General features: G+C 50.2%; 1 protein-coding gene across 2 annotated transcripts in view; it reads right to left on the reverse strand.

The window, feature by feature from the left end:
- The window catches only part of LYST (lysosomal trafficking regulator), a 104,358-nt gene that overhangs the window by 50,042 nt on the left and 31,063 nt on the right, over positions 1–23,253 (reverse strand). For both annotated transcript variants that reach the window (XM_029047008.1, XM_029047006.1), the window contains exons 10-26: positions 22,386–22,452; positions 21,163–21,272; positions 20,178–20,604; positions 19,027–19,171; positions 17,894–18,067; positions 16,384–16,544; positions 13,618–13,808; positions 12,703–12,948; positions 11,795–11,968; positions 11,128–11,277; positions 10,210–10,347; positions 8,528–8,726; positions 6,805–6,936; positions 5,763–6,366; positions 3,878–4,055; positions 2,592–2,761; positions 1,097–1,327 (exon numbers count right to left, since the gene is read on the reverse strand). In XM_029047008.1, the coding sequence (XP_028902841.1) occupies positions 1,097–1,327; positions 2,592–2,761; positions 3,878–4,055; positions 5,763–6,366; positions 6,805–6,936; positions 8,528–8,726; positions 10,210–10,347; positions 11,128–11,277; positions 11,795–11,968; positions 12,703–12,948; positions 13,618–13,808; positions 16,384–16,544; positions 17,894–18,067; positions 19,027–19,171; positions 20,178–20,604; positions 21,163–21,272; positions 22,386–22,452 (3,497 nt within the window). The remainder of the gene's footprint in view (positions 1–1,096; positions 1,328–2,591; positions 2,762–3,877; positions 4,056–5,762; positions 6,367–6,804; positions 6,937–8,527; positions 8,727–10,209; positions 10,348–11,127; positions 11,278–11,794; positions 11,969–12,702; positions 12,949–13,617; positions 13,809–16,383; positions 16,545–17,893; positions 18,068–19,026; positions 19,172–20,177; positions 20,605–21,162; positions 21,273–22,385; positions 22,453–23,253) is intronic.

Consider the following 23,253-nt stretch of genomic DNA (forward strand, 5'->3'; position numbering starts at 1 on the left):
TGGGACCTCAGGCAAGTCACTTCACTTCTCTGAGCCTCCCTCATCTATACATTGAGGATTAGAGCTGTGAAGCCCCACCTGGGACGTGGACCGCATCCCACCACGTGGACTGTGGACCGTATCTACCCCAGCACTCAGAAAACTGACTGGCACACAGTTCGCGCTTAACCAATACCATAAAAAAAAAAAAGGAAGGGACCACAGGGAACGCTCCAACGGAGCAGGGGCGGGACAGGGAGAAGGATCTGGGATCTGCTACCGGGAGTCCCGTGCGGGATTAGGCGTTAGGGGGAGGGAGACCACCTCAAAGTTACCTAACTTCCCTGTGCCTCAGTTACTTATTTATGCCTATTAATGGCCATCTCCCCCTCTAGACTCTAAGCTCATTATGGGCAGGGAACATTTCTGCTAATTCGGTTATACTCTACTCTCCCAAACGCTTAGAACAGTGCTCTGCACATATTAAGCGCTCAATAAATACGACTGATCGATCGACTTTGCCCTAGATGAAAACGATGCATGACGAGGAACGAGCCCAAAGGCAGAGGGAGCTCCCAAACCTTCAGGGGACACCGGAGGAAACGTTCATTTCCCAATCATGGCCGCCTGGGATAGCTGTTTCTCCTTTCTGAGCTCTACTTCCCCTTCCCCTCCTCCCCGACCAGAACACCTCAAGAGGAAGAAGAGGCACGGCCTGGCGGAAAGAGCACGAGCCTGGGAATCAGAGGACCTGAGTCCTGATCCCAGCCCTGCCAATTTCTTGCCGTGTGACGTTGAGCGAGTCACAACTTCTCTGGGCCTCGCTTTCCTCGGCTGTCAACTGGGGATTCAACCCGACTCGCTCCTTTCGTTCATCCCCGCTCCCAGGCCCACAGCACTTAGGTACATCTGTAACTTTATTTATTTCTATTATTATCCGCCTTCCCCTCTGGACTGTAAGCTCGTGGTGGGCGGGGAATGTGTCTGTTATATATTGTACTTTCCCAAGCGCTCAGTATAGTGACTGACTGACCCCCCCGATAGCCTCGTGGCAGAGCGGGAGAGGCGTCCAGCTCATCCATCCCAGCACCAGCCGCGCAGCAAGAGCAGCGCTTACTTGGTCTCGAGTCCGTTCAGAGTCGCTATGGTATTGCAGAGCACGTAGAGGAGTCCGTTATCCAACAGCAGGTCTGCCACTTTAGAACAGGAATTCAAGATTTGCAGGAGGAGAAAGAGGGAGTTGTGCAAGAGGATGCTGTCATACAGAGAGTTCTCGATGAGTCCCAGGATGGGGACGACCGACCACTTCCGGAACAGCCCCACGTTTTTCACATCTTCCAGATCGATCCTATAAAATAACCCCCCCCAAAAAAGTTCCCAAAAGAGTATTAGAGTGCTAGGGAAAAGCAGCAGCATTAATAATGCGTTCCCTTCGTAATTTAAAGTTAAACTCTTAGGGAGTGCGGGGCGGGGGGTGAGACGGGGGGGGGTGGTTGTCTCTCTACTAGTGAGACGCAGCAAGGCCTAGAGGAAAGAGCAGGGGCCCGGGAGTCAGAACGACTTGAGTTCTAATCCCGCTCCGTCACTGGCTTGCTGTGGGACCTGGGGCAACTCACCTCCCTTCTCTGTATCTCAGTTATCTCATCTGTAGAATGGGCAATAAGACTGAGAGCCCCAGGTGGGACAAGGACGGTGTCCACCTTGATTCGTTTGTATCTATCCCCGCGCTTAGAACACTGCCTGACACATAGTAAGCGCTTAACCAACACCGTCATTTCTAGAGAAGCAGCGTGGCTCGGTGGAAAGAGCGAAGGCTTAGGAGTCAGAGGTTATGGGTTCTAATCCTTGCTCCGCCACTTGTCAGCCGTGTGACTTTGGGCAAGTCACGTCACTTCTCGGTGCCTCGGTTACCTCATCTGTAAAGTGGGGATGAAGACTGTGAGCCTCACGTGGGACAACCTGATTCCCCTGTATCCACCCCAGCGCTTAGAACAGCGCTCGGCACATAGTAAGCACTTAACAAATACCAACATCATCATTATTATTATTACTCTGGGTCTTCCTGGGGTCGCTGGGCTGACCACCCACTTCCCAGAGATTTCCTCGGGACCTTCTGCCGCTCATTTCTCCTAGCTCCAGAAGCGGGCTCTCACCCTAACTGAGGCAGATCCCCAGGGCACGGTGTGCCCCGCTGGTCGGAAGAAGTCCCTGTGGCTTTGCGAGGCTCACCTGTGATGATAAATTCAAACCGCGTGGCTTCTGGGAGCATCTTGGGGCCCTGAGTTCAGCTAGGGCCGTTTTTACTGGGATCGGCATCCTCACAGAGCGGGCTCGACCCAGCCAAAACTCACACCCCTGAGCCCAACCCCTCTGTTTCTGGTGCCTGCATGTTAACAGCTCAAGGCACAGCCCCGACAGCTCCTCCCCACCCGTACTCCGTGCCAAAGGCGGACTAGATTCTAAGAGATGGCATCATCCCCTCTGGGACAATTCACCGACAAAAACCCGGGGAGCAAATCCCCTTCAGTTAAGAGCCGAAAGCGAGTGCCCTGCCTTGAACTTTCTTAGGAGGAGGAGGAGGGTCCAATCAATCCCCTGAAAAAACCACTCACTCTTCTTCGAGGCCAATAGGTCGGCCGAACAGCATCTCCAGGAAGCATTCCAAGAGCTCCTGAGTTCCCTGGTGAAGATACAACTGATTGGCCAGCAGGGAAAAGCCACGGTTCTTCAGGAACTTGTCTTTCTGTTCCTTAGAAGCTCGGTTAAAATAGGCATCCAGCAGCTGTGGAAAAGTACAAACCCGGGGGTTGACGTGGGGAGTCGCCGTTTGATTTGCACCGCGTCCTCGTCCTTCGGTGGCAGAGGGAGGTGAATGGGAGGGTTCGTTAAAAGAGAGGGCCAACGTGGGCCCCTCTGTTGGAAAGGAAATGCGGGTTGGTCGCCAATGGGCCGGCGAGGGCCTCAGAAACCCCCCGCTGGTGATGAAACTAGCAACGGGAAGGGTGGTTCTCTCGGTCTGGCAGTTGCATCCTGCCTCGCTGTAGCGCAGGAGGCTTACAAATGGGGTTTCGTCCCCTATAGAGCCAGTATTTTTTAGATTGCGCTATCCCCTGGAGTCCTGGGCAAAATGGTGGGGGGAAACGAGTGGCTTTCCCGTCACATTTCAACAGGCGAATGGATTAAACCTAGATACGCATTACCTCCCAGATTTGGGATGGAGACGAGCAGATGGCATCTAGGCGGGAGGATCCAATCATTACCTGGGACCTCAACCGACAGCAAAACTGAATGGCAAAGGACTAGATATTCACCGACTTCTCGTGAACGAACGTTACGGAGCAGAAACTCGGTGACCTTGTACTTATCCCCCACCCACTGGGCTGGGTCCCGGGGCTGCTTTTTATGATCGGTACTCGGAGAAGCGGCAAGGCTTAAGGGAAAGAGCACGAATCAGAAAGAGCTGGGTTCTAATCCCGGCCCTGCCAACTGCTTGCTGGGTGGCCTTGGCCAAGTCATTCCACTTCTCCCGGTCTCCGTTTCATCGACTGTAAAACGGGATACCCGTCCTCCCTCCTACTTAGACCGTGAGCCCCACGTACGACAGGGAATGCGCCTGACCTAATTTCTTAACAAGACATTTCTCTGGGCCTCAGTTACCTTATCTGGGAAACGGGGATGAGGACTGCGAGCCCGACGTGGGACGGGGGCCGTGTCCATCCCGATTAGCTTCTACAGTGCTTGATCCAGAGTGAGCGCTTAACAAATGCCATCATTATTACTAACTGTACCTACCCCAGCACTTAGAATAGTGCTTGACAGAGTAAACGCTTAACAAATACCATAAACCTTTAAAAATTTGATCCGTAGCCTTTTCTGAAGAGTAACTACTTGTTCTTACTTTAATGACTCCTTGTTGTATGAGTGGAGAAGGGTGGTTAACGAGAACTATAAGAGTATCTGCTTGAATAAGTCTGTCCAAAACATCTTCCAGCATGAGATCCGGCAGTATCAGAAGGACGCCCCTCAAGAGCTCATACAAGCCACAGCAAATAAGCACCAGGCAGTCTTCCGAAGACCTAAAAGGAAGGAGGAAAGGATGAGGAGGGTCATTTCTGCCCTACACAGAAAGAAGAGACAGTCACACTTTTCAAGGACTTTGAATAGTACCAGTTTCTTACCAAAGGTTAAATACGATGTTGCATTAAGAGTTTCAAACCAACCCAAACGTACGAATGTCAGAAATACCTTCCCGAGGCCCCGAGCGCAGTAGTAAGACTATCCAGCACCCACTGGATTCACCGCCTTTATATGAGGGGAAAACTCTGCCTTTTGCTTTCTCCTAGTCGTCTCCTCAGCCGGCCACCGTTTTGTTGACCTTTCTGGCCGTCGCTGCGTATCGGACGGGCCGACGATGGCGTAGAGGATAGAGCACGGGTCTGGGAGTGAGAGGGTCGTAATAGTAATGATAATAATAACTATGGTGTTTGTTAAGCGCTTACTATGTGCCAGGCACTGTACTACGCACTGGGTGGATACAAGCAAATCGGGTTGGACACAGTCCGTGTGGGGCTGGCAGTCTCAATCCCCATTTTACAGATGAGCTAACTGAGGAACAGAGAAGTGAAGGGCCTTGCCCAAGGTCACCCAGCAGACAGGCGGCAGAGCCGGGATTAGAACCCCCGACCCTTCTGATTCCCGGGCCCGGGCTCTATCCACCACGCCAGGCTGCTTCTCTAATCCCAGCTCTGCCACTCGTCTGCTGGGCGGTCTCGGGCAAGACACCTCACTTCTCTATGCCTCAGTTCTCTCATCTGTGAAATGGATATTAAGCCTGGGAGCCCCATGCGGGACAGGGACTGTGTCCAACCCAATTTGCTTGCATCCAACCCAGCGCTTAGGACGGCGCCTAGTAAGCGCTTAACGAATACCACTGTCATTATTATTTCCCGAGCCGTGCCCGACGGCTCCGAGCCCACCGCTGTAAACTGTCGGTCGGCGGCCAGTTTCCCCACAGGCACCTTACTCTGTACCCACTCCAGCTCACCAACCCACTTCTCCATTCCGCTAGATCTCACTGTACCTCATCCCCTCCCCGGAGCAAAGGGTGGCGTCTCCTGCCGACCCGGAGTTTCGCCACCACTCCCGCCGGAAGCTCCTGCCGGAAGCTGTTCGCTAGGACTGTCCCGAGCCCGGATCCCTAGGGGTGCCCACCGTTTATCCAGAGAAACGGACGTTGCTTTCCCGTCGTTTGGCCAGTTTAAGTTACCTCTCTTAATTCGAGAACGCTTATTTTTTAACGATATTTGTTAAGCGCTTACTATATAAACTGTTCTCTCCCAAGTGCTTAGTACAGCGGTCCACACACAGTAGCGTTCAATAAATACGATTAAATGAATAAATGAATGCCAGGCACCGTTCTAAGCTCTGGGGTGGATGCAAGCTAGCCTCAGCCTGGCCACAGTCAACTTCCCTCAGTGTTAATCTCCATTTTACTGAGACCCCCGGGAGGTGAAGTGACTTGCCCAAGGTCACCAAGCAGGCAAGAGGCGGAGCCAGGATCAGAACCCGGGTCCTTCTGCCTCCCGGGCCCATGCTGGGTCCACCAGGCCATGCCGCTTCTCACTTCGCTCTTCAGGGCAGATGCTATAAAACTTGGATAAAAAGAAAACCGGCATCCTGCTTGACACCCAGGAGCGCAACGGGCCTGGAGAGTCAAGGGGAGGAAATCCGATTTCGGCAGCAGACGTCCCGAGCGGAGAACGAGGAACGGGAGGCGGGGTTACCTGTCGACGGCGCTGGCGGTTTTGTCGCAGGTTCGTCCGTAACCCGGAGAGAAGGCGAACGTCTCCCAGTCTTCGGGAACCGTGCCCCTCTCGGCGAGGCTCGGCCAGCGAGCGATGGCGGAGGCGCCCGCGTTCTGGGCGGGGAAAGCCAGCCCCAAGCTGGCCACGTTGCCGTGGCTCCTCTGGAACGAGGACAATCCCTTCAGGTGGTCCGGGCGATGCGGGGGCGAGCCGGCCGCGGCGCTCTCGTCGTCCGACCTCGCCTCTCGGCCCTCCAGCCTGATGGCCGGGGGCCCCGACTCGGCCCCGTCGGGCCGGGCCAGAGCCGGCTCTTCCGCTTCGCAGGTGGTTTGGGCCGACTCGCAGCTGCTGACCAGGGCGTCCTCCTGACCGGGGGGCAGGGCCGGGCTCCCTCTCCCCGCCGCCGGGCCGGAGACGTCGCTCTTGGCCAGGCGCTGCAGGTCGTCGATGCCCCGGCCCAGGCTCCCGGCCAGCCTCCGGGGGCGAGCGTCGGGGGAAGCCGTGGGGGAGGCCGGGAGGCTCCTTGACCGGAGCAGGGCAGCCGGGGAGGGAGCCTCTGGCGAGAGGTGGGAGGAAGCATCTCCTGAGAAGACACGTGATGAAAGGAAACGTTCTCAAACACCCCGCGAGTCCAGAGTTAGAGAGCGTAAGCTCTTGGTGGGGAAGGGATGGAGGTCGGGCCTCTTTCGCACTGCGTTCGGTAGCCGCTCGTAAATAGCACTCCTGCTACCATAAAAGCTTCGGTATCACTTTAAACGTGTTATTTTGAGAGGACGGTACCCCTGTATGTATCTGAGCCATCCCTGCTCAACGCTACCGAATCCATCGGCTTAAGGATGTTTCTAGGAAGGGGCCACAGAAATTGAAGAACCGTCCAGATAGCTGGCAGGCAAAAGGTTTAAATGGTTTAATTTAATTATCACCAAAATATTTGTTAACCCTGTGGGGGTCAAGGATTAATACCAAAAGTGGTGGTGGGTTTTGGGGGGGGGGGGTTTGTTTGTTGGTTTGTTTTTTTTACCTTCAGGTGGTGAAGCAGTAAAACCAGATGGGCTTGTAATTATAAATCCAGGACTAGCAATCGATTTTCCACCACTGCTGGAATGTCTCATATACACGATCGACTGCACTTTTTCCAAAAACAGCTTGCCATCTAGAATTTTTAAAATGGGAGCTTTATTCTTGAGACTTTTTTTCCTTTGAGTAACAATACACAAAAGACAACTTCTAGAAGAAAGGCACCTTGTCTTTTTTTTTTTTTTTTTTTAAACATACTCTCCCACAGACTTTACGCAGCCCCCTGCACAGAGAAAATGCTCCATAAATACTGCCGGGACACTAATGAAGACTTTCCAGCTTTCTGACAAAACTCCTGTTACAACTTGTTTTCTCACCTAGACCACCAAACTCCACCTTCCTATCAGAGGGGAACCATCTTAGCCCACATCGTATTTTTTTCCCACCCTCAGGATTCATCTCCTTCTAGACTTGGGATGGCTGCTAACGTTTACCCCTGAGTGTCGCTCAAAAAGATCAGAATCCAAGTATTTGCTTTTCGAAAATGGCAACACCCCCAAAGCCTTGTCCTGAATTGCAACCGTTCGCCAGAAACAAGAAGGGGGCAGATGGCTTTTCTGTCATTACAAATGAGATTGTAATGTGCTGAGATTAACTTCTATTCGGTGAGTGGCTTTAAAGTTATCGGCGATTGGCATAAGAACTAAGCCGCACACAGATCAAGGAAATAACCTGCAATAAACCGAGAGCCTGCACAATATAAAGCCTGTGACCACAATTACTAAACAGGGCAATGTACTAAAGCAATTTCTTATTTAAACAGAGAGATCTCTGGTCAGGTATGGCAGGCGAAGTGCTGGCCTGCTTGCTATTAGGTACCAAGACATGTCGACTTAGATCCCCATAACCCGGCATGTTTTTTTGAGTACGGGGTGAAGGAACTGAACTTATCTTTGAAGGTATCGAGAGCAGATGATGTATTTTCGGACCGCGACGTTCATTAAACGTCATTCCAACTTAATGCAGATTTCCCACCCGGAATCAGAGGATTCCTATTATTTTTTTGGAACGCAGAGGGTGCTTACTGGAAGTGGTCGGTTCAAACCAACTTCATAAAAGGAGGGAGCTTAATTTAACGTCAGTCTCCCCGTGCAGACTGTAATACCCTTTGGGGCAGGGATCGTGCCCGTCGGTTCTATTGTACTGTAATCTCCCAAGCGATTTCTACAGTGCTCCGCACAAAGTGACAGATAAATCGGTAAAGAGGCCTGAAAGGAATATCGGCTTTAGGCCTGAAGGCCCAGTGAGAAAGTGGGGCTTTTTTTGATCTTAAGAGACCAGAGTCATACCAGAAAAAGGTGAGAAAAACCCGGAGAAAATTCCACATTGAATAGGAAAATGACAATGACTAGAGGCTACAGATCATGACGTAGTTTACGATGAATGGAATTAGATAACCCCTGTCGATTAGATTTGCATTTGGTCGGATCAATTTCTTCTTAAGAGTGTCCTATGCGCAACGTACCCTCCTTAGAAAACATTTCTTGTGAAATAAACACCCTCCAAGGATACCGCTCATTTGGTTACACGAAGCAGTTAGCGGCTCTTCCTTTCTTCCTTGCCGGGGATATAGAGGGAGGGAGACAAGATGAAGAGGAACTGGGGGGGGCAGGAGAAGCAGGGGGAGGGGCGGGGGAGACGCCAAACACGGTGTGGGGCTCACCTACCTATGTGCAGGGAAAAGTGGAAGTTGGTGGGGTTATGACAGACATACGTATTAGTCGGGGGGTGGACAGCGATGAGGAAATGGAAGATCAGGGTCAGTAACTCCAAGTCCGGCGGAGATCCGAGCACCTCCTCGATAATTTTCACGAAGGATCGACACACCTCCCGAGGCATGGAAGTGAGATGCCCCTCTTTGTGTTCCTGAGAGAAAATAAAGGCAGAGTGACGGGCTGCAGCTTCACCATGACTTCCCCAACCATCTGGCAGCCCAAGGGCCATGTGTTCAATCGAGAGGGAAATTCCTCTCTCTTCCCCATATAGACCCTTCTACGCTCGTTCCCCTAGGATGAAAGCGGGACTGTTTCATTTCGCTATCTCATCTCAAGAGACGGGATGAGTCTGACCTGCAGTCATTCTCTGAACGGCAACACATCCCTGCAGTTGCCACCGGAGAAGTGTCGTTAGGGAACCGCTGGAAGCCACAGGCCCTGTGGCTTTGTACAACCTGGACCGAGGCAGTGGGTCACAGGGATGTCAACGCTAATGTCTTTTAGACGTTCCTCGTCACGGGAAAGGTCCATTTCAAAATCCCAATTAAGGCCATAAAACGTAACTCTGAATATGGCGCACGGGCCGGCTGCGACACAAATCTCAAAGCTCGCTATTCAGAGACAAAGAATACTGGCTCTGGTTTTATCATCCCTGGCGTTCGAGCCCCCAGGGAGCGTGTCTTTCTACTTCAACACAAAAGGCTCTCTGAGGAACACAGAGGAAGTGGATATTCACACCACGATCGCGACTTGCCCGGGCGGGCCTGGTGGACATGGGGCATACTAGCCATGAGTGAGTGGAGAAGTCTTATGATAATCATAATAATCGTGTTATTACCCTAATCGTTATTATTATTATTAATTGTAACATTTTTTAAGCGCTTCCTTGGTACTAAGCACTGGAGTAGACACAAGATCATCGGGTCAGACACAGTATCTGATCCACCTGGGGCTCACAGTTTAAGTACGAGGGAGAACGGGCATTGGATCTTCATGGCTCCGTGGAAAGAGCCCGGGCTTGGGAGTCAGAGGTCACGGGTTCGAAAGCCAGCTCTGCCACTTGTCAGCCGTGTGACTGTGGGCAAGTCACTTCACTTCTCTGTGCCTCAGTGACCTCATCTGTAAAATGGGGATTAACCGTGAGCCTCACGTGGGACAACCTGATTATTCATTCATTCAATAGTATTTATTGAGCGCTTACTATGTGCAGAGCACTGTACTAAGCGCTTGGAATGAACAAGTCGGCAACAGACAGAGACAGTCCCTGCCGTTTGACGGGCTTACGGTCTAATCGGGGGAGACGGACAGACAAGAACGATGGCAATAAACAGAGTCAAGGGGAAGAACATCTCGTAAAAACAATGGCAACGGTCTGATTCCCGGGCCCAGGCTCTTTCCCCTAAGCTACGCTGCTCCTTAGGAGATCTGCCTCAATATTATAGCTTGTGGAATGAAGAGTGGTACAGATGTCGCTAAAATAAACACTGTTCATTACGTGAGAGAAGAGAAGAGGAAAAAAAGATGGGGGGGGGAGGAGAAGAAAGAACACACAGAAAATCCCGCCCCACTTTTACCACCCAAAATCCACTGGAGACCAACAGAGAAGCACAAAAAGCCACGAAAAATGACAGTACCTGCAGGACTTGACAAGTCAGAAGGAAGTGATGAACCACTCGGGCTTTCAGCAACTGTTTAATATTGAACATCTGCTGGTGGTGATTGTCCCTGATGAGAACTTCCAGGGCGGCCAAGAGAGTTTCCCAGACGCCTTGCTGGAAAAACCAACAGGCAGGGCCAGATGTCAGAGAGAAGAGTCGCCCCGCGCGGACTGATCCCGGCAGGGGTGAAGCTCACGGAGAACGGACGACTGGGCTGGGGACGGTGGCGGGGTCAGGGTTCTCTCAAGACCGTAAGCTCGTTATGGGCAGGGAACGTATCCGCTCATTCTCTTGTAGTGTACTCTCTCGAGCGCTTAGCTCAGTGCTCTGCACATGGTAAGTGCTCAATCAATACGACTGATTACTAATTGTGGTCTATTGTGTTCTCCCAAGTGCTCTGCACATAGTAAGAACTCAATTAATTCGACTGATTGACTGGTTGAAATGGAAGAATTCTTGCTACTGCTAATGACAGAGACAGTGTCTTCTACCCACTTCCGTGCTCTTCCCAGCATTCAGTTCGATGCTCTGAACACAGTAGGGACTCGGTAAATTCCACTGCCTAGGTCTCAAAGGGCCCAACAAAATCTCCCAGAGGGCTTGAATCACGCCGTCCTTCAGACCAAGAGTTTCCGAGCACCTGTGGGCCAAGTGCCGTTCTGAGTGCTTGGGACGGTGCACTTCAGTCTGCAGATTCAATCCCTGCCCTCAACCAACTCACCCTCTAGAGGAGGAGGCAGTCGTTAAAATCGATTCTAGACAAGCTCAATAAAGGTGGGCCGATCAGAACGATACGGTTCAAAGCGCCCTTTCAAATCCCTGGGATAACAAAGGCACGCAAATGCCCCCTAACTCCATTACTTGTACGAATGGGGATGTTAAAAATATACGTGCCGCTGCCTTCGACCATATCTTCCAATCGAGCAGCAGCTCTTCCAGTAACTTAACATCCCGAATTACGGCCGAGGAGTTGGCGTCAAGCTTGAACTGTCCGTCCTCGGTCACGTGGAGCATCTCCTCCCCACAGCAGCCTTCGAGAAGGGTCTGCGAGAGAGGTGAAACCGATTGGCCGGTCGGTAAAAGTTTGCAGGTTTGCTCGCGGGGGAGTTGGGTCGGTGGAATTTGCGGGTGGAGGGCCAGACGTTTCTGGGTTCTAATGCCGCCTCTTGTCTGCTGTGTGACCCTGGGCAAGTCACTTCGCGTCTGGGGGGACCTAAGTTACCTCATCTGTAAAATGGGGATTAATGGGGGATAAGGACTGTGTCCAACAGTCTTGGATCTACCCCAGCACTCAGTACAGTGTCTGGCACAGGGTAAAAAAGTGAATAATTAAAAAATAAATAAGAGCTAAAAAAAAATTAACGCAACTGGCCGGTTGCCAAGCTTACATCTTAAAAACCATCAGCCCGAAGAGGGAAAACCTCTCCAGAGGACAGACGGTGCCTCTGTCTTTGGAAGATTATCAGCCGGCCACAAGATTTTAAAAACCCGAGGCAGATATATCTTTCCAACTTAAGCCCCTACAGCAGCCGGGTTAACACCACCTGTTACATCTCCTTACCTTCAGAAAGTGAAAGCCCACGATACATTTCTGTTTGATCAACACCTGATGAATCATGGAAAACCCATTACAGTTTTCCATCTCCTGTATTCTTTCTTGGTTATATTTGGTTAGAGAGAGGACAATTTCAAGTGCCAGGGCTTGAGTTTCTTCACAGCTGCTGATATCAACCACCTAAAAAAAACAAAAACAACCCCCCAAAACGATTTGGTTACAGAATAAAATTAACCAAAAACTTCTACCGACTGTAGAAATATACCAAGGCCAATTTCGACCTTTAAGCTACCCTCTTAGCTCACGCTTGGGTCAAGCTATCTTTTTCTTTGGGAACACTAAATCACAAAAGCAACCGTGGTCTGAGTTTCCCATCGCTGGCAGATTGCAAGCAGCCGAAAAATGCCAGTGCTGTTCCCAAGCGTGCGTTAAGTTGGAATCAGGCACTAGCTCTGAAAATGGGCTGGCGGTGCTAACGGATAGGGGGAATAAATGAAGAGTGTCATTTAGGGGACGGCAAGGTGGGGACACTGCTGTGGACTTTTTTTTTTTGGACTTAAGGTTTTCTGGGCACGACTTCAGCAACCTGACTTTGCGGCACTAGAGCAATTTTTCATTGAGTGGACATTTCGGGCCGACGGAATGCATTTATTTCTATTAACGTCTGTCTCGCCCTCTAGACCGTGAGCGCCTGCCAACTCTGTTGGACTGCACTCTCCCAAGCCCTTAAGCACGGCGCTCCGCACGCTGTGAGCACTCAATAAATACCACTGCTGATTCAGGGGCCTGGATTCTTTGGCTTACGAAGCTGAAACGAGATCACGGGGCAAGTGTCTTTACACCAAGACAGTCTATACAATTTAACACAGGGTAATAAACTGGAAGGAGCTACTTTGACGATCGATAGTTCTTACCCGAGCAAAGAGAAAGACAAACGCACCGGCCCCTCCGATCTCATGCAGGACGCCCTGAAGAGTTCTGTATTCCACGGGCTGCAGGCTCTTTAGATGGTGAGGCTCCAGTAGGATGCTCTGGACCTCCTTCGTGCTGAACGGTCTCTGAGAGAGCGTGGTCTTCACCTGACCTTTAAGCCTTATAACGGGCTCATAGATTGTGTACTGGGCAGGACGGTGCGACGAATAAACAACAGCAAGACCTTCCTGGAACATAAACACGCTTCCTCTGTAACAAATAACCCATCTCTAACCAGTCCCGAAAATTTTCTCCTTCCCCAGATGCCCGTTTTTGCCAGACCGGGTCTCGTCCCTTTACTAGCTCCGGGCCAACATAAATCAAAGCGAGCAGATTACAAGAGGAAATCAAACAAACCCAGCCGCCGTCTTCTGGAGCCGGGTGTCCCTGTGTGAAAGGCTCCTCGTTTAATGGCGCACTCGGTGGGTTCACACTATGCGCTTTGGACAGGACGCCGCGAGGAACTAGGGGAAAGCCCTCCGTCGACGTGCATCTATCCGGACAGACCGCGATACTGCTTCCGGAGAGACGGTGGGACACGTGTATTTGGCATGATTCAAGTCACGCGTATTATAATGTGAGTTTTTATGAACACAGGGGGTGTCAAGAATATAACTCCCACAAACTAGGCATCTCTATCAGATATGATAGCAATCGAATCTATCGCTTCCGGTGCGGAGAGAACTGCGCTAAGCGCTGGGAAAGGCGACGCAGAGGGTAATCAGAAACGGTCCCTGGCCCTTGACCTCCAGTAGATGTTACCCGTCAACTAGAGAACAGTGATCTTTAAATTACTCCTTAGAATTTAAACCCACATTAAATGTCCAGCCATGGAAATCATTATTGAAAAAACTTACGATTAAGAGGCTAAGGTCCACGTCTTTCTTGGACATAAAAAGATCTCTGATTTGTTCACACTGCAGGATTTCTTTACTGATATACTTAGAGTAATCACTTGGTGACTTGCCGTATTTACAAGGCATTACTGAGGTAAAGTCAGGCCCACAGGCATAGAGATAGAAGGCTTCTTGAGGACCAATCTTGGCCCCTAAATAGGAGAAAAATACGAAGAGTTCTTTTGAGACACGATCAGTGCAAGTATTCCTTAAAGCTGAGCGCTAGCTAAGTGACCAGGACAGAGTTCCTCTAGCTTAGGAAGGGTTAGCTGGAAGGACCTCTTACAACTCTAACCCACAAGCTAAGAATTGGGAAGACAAAACTGAGAAGCAGCACGGCCTAGAGGGTAGAGCACGGGCCTGGGAGTCCCAAGGACCTGGGTTCAAATCCCAGCTCGGTCCCTTGTCTGCTCTGTGACCTTGGGCAAGTCACCTGGCTTCTCTGGGCCTCGGTTAATTCATCCGTAAGAAATGACGATTGACTCTATGAGTCCCGTGCGGGACCGGGACTGTGTCCACCCTATTATTTTGCTTCGGTCCACGCTTTTCCCCAGTGCTTAGTACAGTGCCTGGCATTCACTCATTCATTCGATAGTATTTACTGAGCACTTACTGTGTGCAAAGCATTATACTATTCATTCATTCAATAGTATTTATTGAGCGCTTACTATGTGCAGAGCACTGTACTAAGGGCTTGGGATGTATAGGTCGGCAACAGATGTGCTTGGGAGAGTACAATATAACAACAGACACATTCCTGCCCACGTTGAGCTCACACTCTAGAGGGGGAGACAGACATTACAATAAATAAATAGATAAATTACAGATGTACCGGTACTTAAATACCATAAAAACAAAAAACAATGCAAAACAAACAAAAAACAAAACCTGTTCTAGGCATATACAAGAAAATGAGTTCCATCCTGCCTATTGGTGGTGCCTTGTTCTCCCCTCCCTGCATTTCTCTTCGGGTCAGAAGCTAAAGGGTCCATTTTTATTTTTTTTTTTGTACTGCCACTCGCCTCAGTTCCACTCTGCGTTCCTTGAGAACTAAAAGTAGCCCGTCCACAGTCAAGAAGCCCATGGGCCGGGTCAGGCAGTCAAACTCGGGCCTCCAAGCTTCTCGGCCCGGGAACTCGCCCCGCCAGCCCGTCAAAGGGGCCAACAGTGGGCGACCCCAGGAAGTGCAGGGGGAGGAGATGCTACCAGAAAGAAGAGAGGTCAGGAAATAGGCCAGAACGACAACATTTTTCTTCTAACGTGGCTATGGGCCCTTAGACAAATTGTAGGGGAGACCGGAAGAATTATTTTGTCTGAAAAGCTAAACAAACCAACTATTCTAATCCCGACCCAACTGGCAATCCATCAATCATATTTATTGAGCGCTTACTGCGCGCAGAGCACTCTCCTAAGCGCTTGGGAGAGTATAACAAAGGTGGAAGACTCGTTCCCTGTCACAACGAGTTTACGGTCCAGAGGGACAGATACTGACCGGCGGCTGAGAGGTTCAAGGTCAATGGCAACCTTTTGCAGTGAGTCCCTTTGGTTCAAATGATTAACCCACTACTCTACCCAAAGTAGTGGATGATATTTTCTCAGGCACTGAGAAATAACGTGCCAGATTCACATCCCTCGAGCTCATGGGCGGACGCTGCATATTCACCTTCTATTCTTGGATTGCCCGGCCACGGATGCCAAGGCCAGGGGAGGTTTGGCTCCCCTCGGGTTGTCATGAAAGGCAGCAGGACACTTCCATCTTGCCACACAACTTGAATAAAGTCACCTCTCGCTCGTGCCCGGCCTCTGGCCTGGACACCCTCCCTCTTCATCTCTGACGGACATTGATTCTCTCCCCCGTCAATGCCTCACGGAAGGCAAAGCTCCTCCAGGAGGCCTTCCTGACTAAGCCCTCATTTTCTTTTCTTCCACTCCCTTCTGCATCACCCTGACTTGCTCCCTTTACCCATCCCCCATCCCAGCCCCACGGCACTTACATATATATCCGTAATTTATTTTGTCTCTCTCCTCTTCTAGACCGTAAGCTCACTGTGGGCATGGAATGTGTCCAGTTATAGTTACACTGTCCTCTTCCACATGATTAATACACACAGTAAGCACTCAATAAATGCAACTGATTGACAAAGAAAATGGGACACAGAACAGCCTAGATCTGGGAGAGGTGCAGGGTGGTCTTTTCATGAGGACAGCAGGAGTGAAGAATGCAGCCCTTGGGCCAAATTCTACAATTTGTTTACCGGTCCTCGCCGAATGATTAGCGCAAATAGTAGATTCTCAATCCGTCTACTGAGAAACAGACGTGTCGCTCAAGGTAGCCCGGAGAACGAATGGACGCAAGTAAGAGTCTGGAAAGCCTCCTATGAATGGAAGACGGTGGCGGCCTGAAAAACCTGTCATTTTTCTTAGTTTATGTTCTTGAGTTTGCAAATGGGATAAGCGGATGCGTGCCACCCCAAGGTTTGAATGGGCCTTTTGAGCTCTAATTGCTGGCTTTCACTGAATGGTTTTCAAACAAACTAGCTGGTGTTTTTTATGGGTGGTTGTGTTTTTTTTTTTTAATACAAAGGATCTATGTTTTCAAAGTCTACATCAATTGGCAGTTTACAACCACGGTCACACTTAAATTCAGAGGAGGAGGAGGAGGCTGAAATGGATGGAATGGACCCTCGCAGCTGAATTCTTTTGGAAATGCAGAGAGTAAAAAGGTACCGTTGAAGAGGAGTAGATTCCCCAGGTCCCATCTTCCAGCCACTCTCAAGAGTTCCTCCTGGGAAGACAGACAGTGGCCCACCATGCAAAATGTCTTATTGCTATCCGATGACAAACTGGTTTTTCTTGGCAGGGTATAATCTAGGGCGACATCGGGTTTCCTGAAAAATGGAAAAGCAACGCGGAGTCAGTCGGTCTGGCCGCAGAGAATCAACCTCTAGACTGTGAGCTCGTTGTGGGCAGGAATGGGTCTGTTGTTATAGTGTGCTCTCCCAAGTGCTCGGTACAGTGTTTTGCGCACCGTAAGCGCTCAATAAACGCTCTTGAGAAGCAGCGTGGCTCAGTGGAACGAGCACGGGTTTGGGAGTCAGAGGTCATGGGTTCCAATCCCGGCTCTGCCACTTGTCAGCTGTGTGACTTTGGGCAAATCACTTCCCTTCTCTGGGCCTCAGTGACCTCATCTGTAAAATGGGGATTCACTGTGAGCCTCACGTGGGACAACCTGAAGACCCTGTATCTCCGCCAGCGCTCAGAACGGTGCTCGGTACATAGTAAGCGCTTAACAAATACCAACATTATTATTATTATTATTATTACGAATCAACACAGTATGAAACGCTGCAAGTCCTCATGTGTTTCATGCGATTAACGACATATTAAAAGCACACCAGACTTTAGGCATTTGGTTTCATTTTGAGAACGGCAGCCACTAAAGCAGGCAGGGGCTTTAGACTATTAATACAGTCCTCAATCTAGATGATACTAAAGTTTAAACATGTATAAATCCCTAAACGGATGGATTTTGCGTACAGGTTCTGACGTCACATCCTCTCATATGCTAGGAAACGCACAATAATGACAATGATTACTGTATTGGAAAATGATCAGGGCAGCGGCAAACTGAACCCAACAGACTCATCCCCTTGCCCCTCGGCTAAAGATTCTCCAGTCTCTTGTACATCATTAATTTGACCCAAGGAGAGAGCTCCAAAATTAGGGATAGATGGTGAGGGGGGAAAAAAGAAATCAATGGGCAGGAATAGGACAAGAATGTGACCTATTCTGAGATCACTGCTAACTCAGACAGGAAAAGCTCCGAAATTCACACTCCGGAATATCTACCAGGGCTTGTGGAGGTGCGTTAATTCCGCTAAAACGTAACTTTTCCCTTCTTCAAATCCCTCCTAGAGTCCACAGTCTCCGGGAAACCTTCCCTGATTAATTCACAACACTCCCCCAACCATGCCAACCCAACCCACACCCTAAGTTAGCACCCGAGTCTTCCACTCTTAGCCTCGGCACTGCTGCATAGACACATCTCTAGGGGTGCGGTGATCGCCACCGACTCCACAGTCACTTTATTCAGGCTTCTAGCGATTGTGATTTGTACGCGCTCAGTCAATCATCTGAACGCCGAAGTCTTGCTGCGATCTCTTTCAGAAGACCCAGCGGGGGGATGAAGCTTAACGTTTCGTGAAGGAAACTAGAATTTTCCAGAAGCGGTGATTACCTCTGCCCTGAGACCCACATGGACACCTTCCCGTGGATATTCTTTTTGCCCTCGGGCTGCTGCGAGTATGTTAGTGTCAAATGTTGCCATTTCCCGGGGAGGAAAACGTTCTCTTGAGATTCGACTTGCGCTAACAAGCCGGCTTTCATGTCATCGTTTGGATCCATACACATGCTTCGGGAAAACGGGGAGGTGGAGAGAAAAAGCACAGGATTAAAACCTTTAAAAAGGATTCACTTTCTTTTCGTGTACCTGTTAGAGTGAAGACACTAGGTGGGTTTCCAAACAGAGCACGGAAAAATGTTCTATTTCCAATTAGTGGAACAACTGATCTTAGCTTTCGTGAAGTCGCCCCAATTCACAAGCAGTTTGAGTATAGTTAGCCTCATCTTTTAGAATTTCAATTAAAAAAAAAACAAACAACCAAAGATTTCATGGGATTCAAGGATACTCGTTTCTCTTGTACAGATTTTCTTTTCTAAGACGCTAACTGGTCTCAACGGATCAGTGCCACAGACAAACTTCATCTAACACTGAATAAAAGGGAAGAAAAGAAGAAATCTCGGTATCTCAACAAGATTATCTCAATCTGGATCTCACACTCAAATGTGATGACCGGGTTGGTTTTCTCTGCACGGGAGAATCAGTGCTCACCGGGCCGTAGTTGTCATAGAAAAGATGAGTACGTATCGTCCGACGTACACGGAACTTTAGTAACCCACTGAAGAATTTAAGATTTGCACCCGTCGTTTGGTCTATGCATCCTCCTTTCCTTCTTCCTCCCATCTCCAAGCTGTTTTAATGTCTACCTCACCCACCAGATTATAAACCCCTGGAGGGCAGAGATCGGATTCCAGCTTCCCCCTCGACTTTACCCTCCCCGGCACTTAATGCAGCGCTCTGCACACAGTAGGTGCTCAGTAAATTGACTGAAACTATAATCTACCTGGATAAATTTCTTTAAAACAATAATGAAACGAACGCTCGCGCCTTCTCTCTCTCAGAATACTGCTTTCTTCTGTTCCGTGCTCCGGGAGGACACTTTGTATTCATGCCTTTCAGGACATCAGCCAGCGCACACGCAGCCCGATTTGAGTTTTCTAGTTTTAAAACGGGAGGAAGGAAAATACTACCGAAAGATCAGGGTGCCCGTGCTCAGATCAGCCCACACTTGAATCATCAGCACTTTGGAGCCGAGAGAGAGCAGGTGAATGCAGCCGTCGTCCACGAGGGTCTCCCCGGAACTCACGCTCGCCACACCTCCCCGCCTGCCTCCTCCTAGGCGTCGAGGCAGATGTCCGCGTCGGGCGGGTGAGATGGAAGAGAGTCGGAAAACCAAAAATCAAAAGCGGGACATTACGGATCGTTGAGCGAAGCTCAGAAGTAATTCTCAACCCCACCGAAGGCACTTCTGTACCAAGGCAAGCCGGGAGTGGGTCGGCCTCGGTCTGAACCCTGTCCCGTTCGATCACCTAGGTTCAGCCGGACCTTTTACGGCAATTTTGCGGATCAAACAACGTGCCACCTGGGAACCGAGGTGAGAGGTAGCATGGCCTAGTGGATAGGGTACGGAGTCTGAGAGCCAGAGGGACCTGGATTCTAATCCCTGCTCCGCCACTTGTCTGCTGGGTGACCTTGGGCAAGTCGCTTAACTCCTCTGTGCCTCAGTTACCTCATCTGTAAAATGAGGACTGAGACCGGGAGCCCTATGTGGGACAAGGACTGCGTCCAACCCGATTAGCTTGTATCTGGCACATAGTAAGCACTTTACAATTACTATTATTATTGTTAGAGATAGGGGAGCCAGTTGGTTGAACGTTTCCACGGCCAGCAGACTAACGGCCAGGGTCCAGAATTTCCCTGCATTCCTTACCTGGGCCCGCTCTGACCGGCGGCAGGGGCCTGAGGGTCCAGAACAGGGAGTTTCTGGATGCCTCCTCAGTTTCCCCACATGGCTGAACCCTCCCTGGCCCGCTACAGAGCGACGGGGCTCGACGACACCGTCCCAATCACTAGGGTCTTCCCCAGCTCCTCAGGGGCTGGCCATCAGCAGGAACGGCCTCCGTCTAAGCCAGCGCTCGGCACGGTGTTGGGCAAATCAGTGGTATTTACTGGGCGCTTGCTGAGCGCAGAGCACCTTAAAGGCGCTTCCCAAACACCATTCAAAAGAAGGCGCTATTTTCATATTCATTTTAAAAGCGTTCGTAAACCACTGGACGCCGATCAGAGAGGACAGGTGGAGCGCTGCGGGGTGAAAGAACCGGGACAAAAAAGAAGGTCAAACCTGGACCACTCGAGCTGCCATCTTGTCCACCTGGCTTGCTCCGCCTCCTCATCTTCTTCCCCCTCTCCGGGGGGCTCTCCGCCTCGTAGAGCCCCTCGGCGCTCAGCCACAAGGAAACGCTGAAGCCCTCGGCCATGTGGGGCCAACAGTTCTGCCCGACCAGGGGCAAGTGGATGGGGGCCACGTGCCAAGAAGAAAGGAGCTGATGGGCTCCGCCGGCCCCGCCGTCGGCTTCCTTCCGGCTCTGTGAAACCCGGGCCCGTTTCCAGAGTCCCAGGGCCTTGCTGCTGATGATGCTGGTGCACTTTTGGGAAGAGGAGCTGCTGCTTAAATTGGGGATCTGCAGCAAGGGGAAGGTGAGGTATTGTAAGGGGCTCAGGGTAGTGTTGCTCTCCACAATCTTCAGGATGCCTTTCAGAAGAACTTCCTGAGCAGAAAACAAAATGAAAATGGGGAATTCGGACCTCTTTCCTCCTCTAAACCCTATACCCATCCCTAGAGTGGTAGGGTTTCAAGGTGGTCAGCCCATCTCTGCACCAATCAGGCATCTGTGAACTCAACCACCTGTAAGACCGCTGTAAATTTGGACTTATACACTCCGCTTTTTAAACCAAACTCATCTGTTTATTCCTTTCTTCCTCCTCCCACCTGTAAAGTATTTGCGTCCATCTCCCCCCGGGCAGAGGGTAAACTTCTTAAGGGCAGGAATTTTGTCTACTAACTCTACTGTGCTCTAGAGCTCAGCCTGCAGTAGGTGCTCAGAAACGACTCCCGATCGATTTCAGATTCGTTCTTTACATTCTGGTCGCTCCGAGCCCGACTTCACCCATCTGACATCCTCTTCCCAGTGGTTCCCCAGGTCTCAGGCCCAACTGGGCCACAGATTTCTTCTCCAAAGTTGCCCATTTTAATACCCCCTGCCACAAGATTTAAAGGATGCCTTCCTGCTGAGCGAAAGAATGATTTAAAATTTTGGCATATTTACAGTTGAAGGAGATTTTTCCAGGAATATTCTCAAGAGAAGGGTTAGTTCTTCCGAACACGTTCTTGAGCTCATCAAAGACACTAACAGATCCATCAGTACTATCTGGCATGCTGATTTGGGAGGGGACAGGGAGAGAGAGAGAGCGAGAGAGAGAGACATTATAAAATTCAATAAGAGTTTCAAAATGAAGTTTCGTTGTTTGAACAAATCAGCTCAAGGACGCAGTCACAGCATAATTTCCGCCTATAAATACGGACACATAGAATAACAACTGTGGAATTTGTTAAGCACGTACTAGAGGCCGAGCACTTTACTAAGCGCTGGGGTAGACACAAGTTAATCAGATCACACGCAGTCCCTGTGGCACATGCAGCTCAGTCTAAATGGGAGGGAGAGCGAGCACTGAATCCCCACGTTGCAGATGTGGAAACTGAGGCACTGAGAATTTAAATGACTTGCCTAAGTCCCACAGCAGGGAGGGGGCAGAACTGAGATTAGAAACCAGGTCCTCTGGCTCCCAGCCCCGTTCTCTTTCCACTAGGCCAAGATGCTTCTCGGATAAGCGCTTAGTACAGTGGTCTGCACACAGTAAGCGCTCAATAAATACGAGTGAATGAATGAAATACATCTGACGTAGAAATATTGCCTTTCCTACCTATGATTTATTGCAATTTCTGTCCCTGCACTAAATGAGCAGCTCCTAGAGGGCAGGGATCATGACTGCCAACTCTCCGTACTTTCCCAAGCGTTTGGTACGGTGCCCAAGCCTCAATAAAGACCACTGATTGATTTCACAGTGCTTCCGAGGGGAAGATTAGACCACCAGATAAGGGGCAGTGGCTTAAAGAAGTCACTTTTATGGGCAATTGCAATTTATTACCCTCCCATACTTCAAATCACTACAACCTAATGAGATTGTCCCCATTACGCAGACGGGAAAGCTCGCCCCATTGCGAGCTGGGCCCGGCGTAAGAACCAAACAGAGGATCCTTCTCCTCCGGGGTCTATTTTGAGTCCCCCCAGGGAAAGCCAATTCACAATGCCCCCAGGAAACAAAGGGCGAGGGCAAAGGAAGGAGAATTCAGAAAGTGAGAATCGGGGGGGGGGCGGGGGAAGGAAAAATAAAAAATAAAAACTTTTATGCGTCAATTCCCTCTCCCTATGACTTTTCTATTGTGACTGCAATACCTGGAAAACTGCTTTTAAAAGCCAACACCACTCACCCTGGAAGCTGGAATCGGTTTGGGTCAGGATGCTTAGGAAGCCTCCTAGCAGATTTCCGACAGTGCCCTGCAACACATCACGCAGTCATTAGAAAAGAAATACTTGAAATCGGCACATAGCTCTCCAGGGCGGAGACTCCAATTCACGGCAGATCTGCGAAAACGTCTCTATGCTCCGTGTGAAAAATCGAGTCTTTACGGCTCACCGCAGCGCGATTACCTAAGCTTACGCTGTCATCTCACATATATTCCCCGCTGCCTCTGGGACACAGTAAGCGCTCAGTAAATGCCACTGAATGAATGTATTTTAGGATCTGTTTAGATCCAGTGCGGTAGAGCAAGGGGTACTTTCTGACTTCTTTGCCACGGCTTCTCTTTCCCACTGGATGACAGTGCTCGTCAGGATAGTACAATGCTTGGTCAATGGTATTTCTTCAACACTATGTGCCCGACACTGTACTAAGCACTGGGGTAGGTAACAAGAAAATCAGGTTGGACCCGGTTCCTGTCCCACAGACGGCTCGCAGCCTGAATCTCTGTTTTACGGATGTCGTGACTGAGGCACAGAGAAGCCGAGTGACCTGCTCAAGTTCGCACACGGCAGACGAGTGGTGGAGGCGGGATTAGAACTCAGGTCCTTCTGACTCCCAGGCCCGTCCTCCGTCCACTGGGCCAGGCTGATTCTGGTCATCTTGAGAATTTATGGAAGAGATCACCCAGATGCCAGTTTTAACAGGAAAGCAATGACGTGAAAGTAAGTGTCCCCTTAAATTATCCCCCTCAAAAGCCAAGCCGGGAAGAACGCTAAATTGAGGGTAGAGGAGAGGAAGCAACGGGTTTTCGTGGAGCTGGTGTAACCCTAAGCCAA

The sequence above is a fragment of the Ornithorhynchus anatinus genome, chromosome 19 (genome assembly GCF_004115215.2).
Source record: "Ornithorhynchus anatinus isolate Pmale09 chromosome 19, mOrnAna1.pri.v4, whole genome shotgun sequence".
NCBI lineage: Eukaryota > Metazoa > Chordata > Mammalia > Monotremata > Ornithorhynchidae > Ornithorhynchus > Ornithorhynchus anatinus.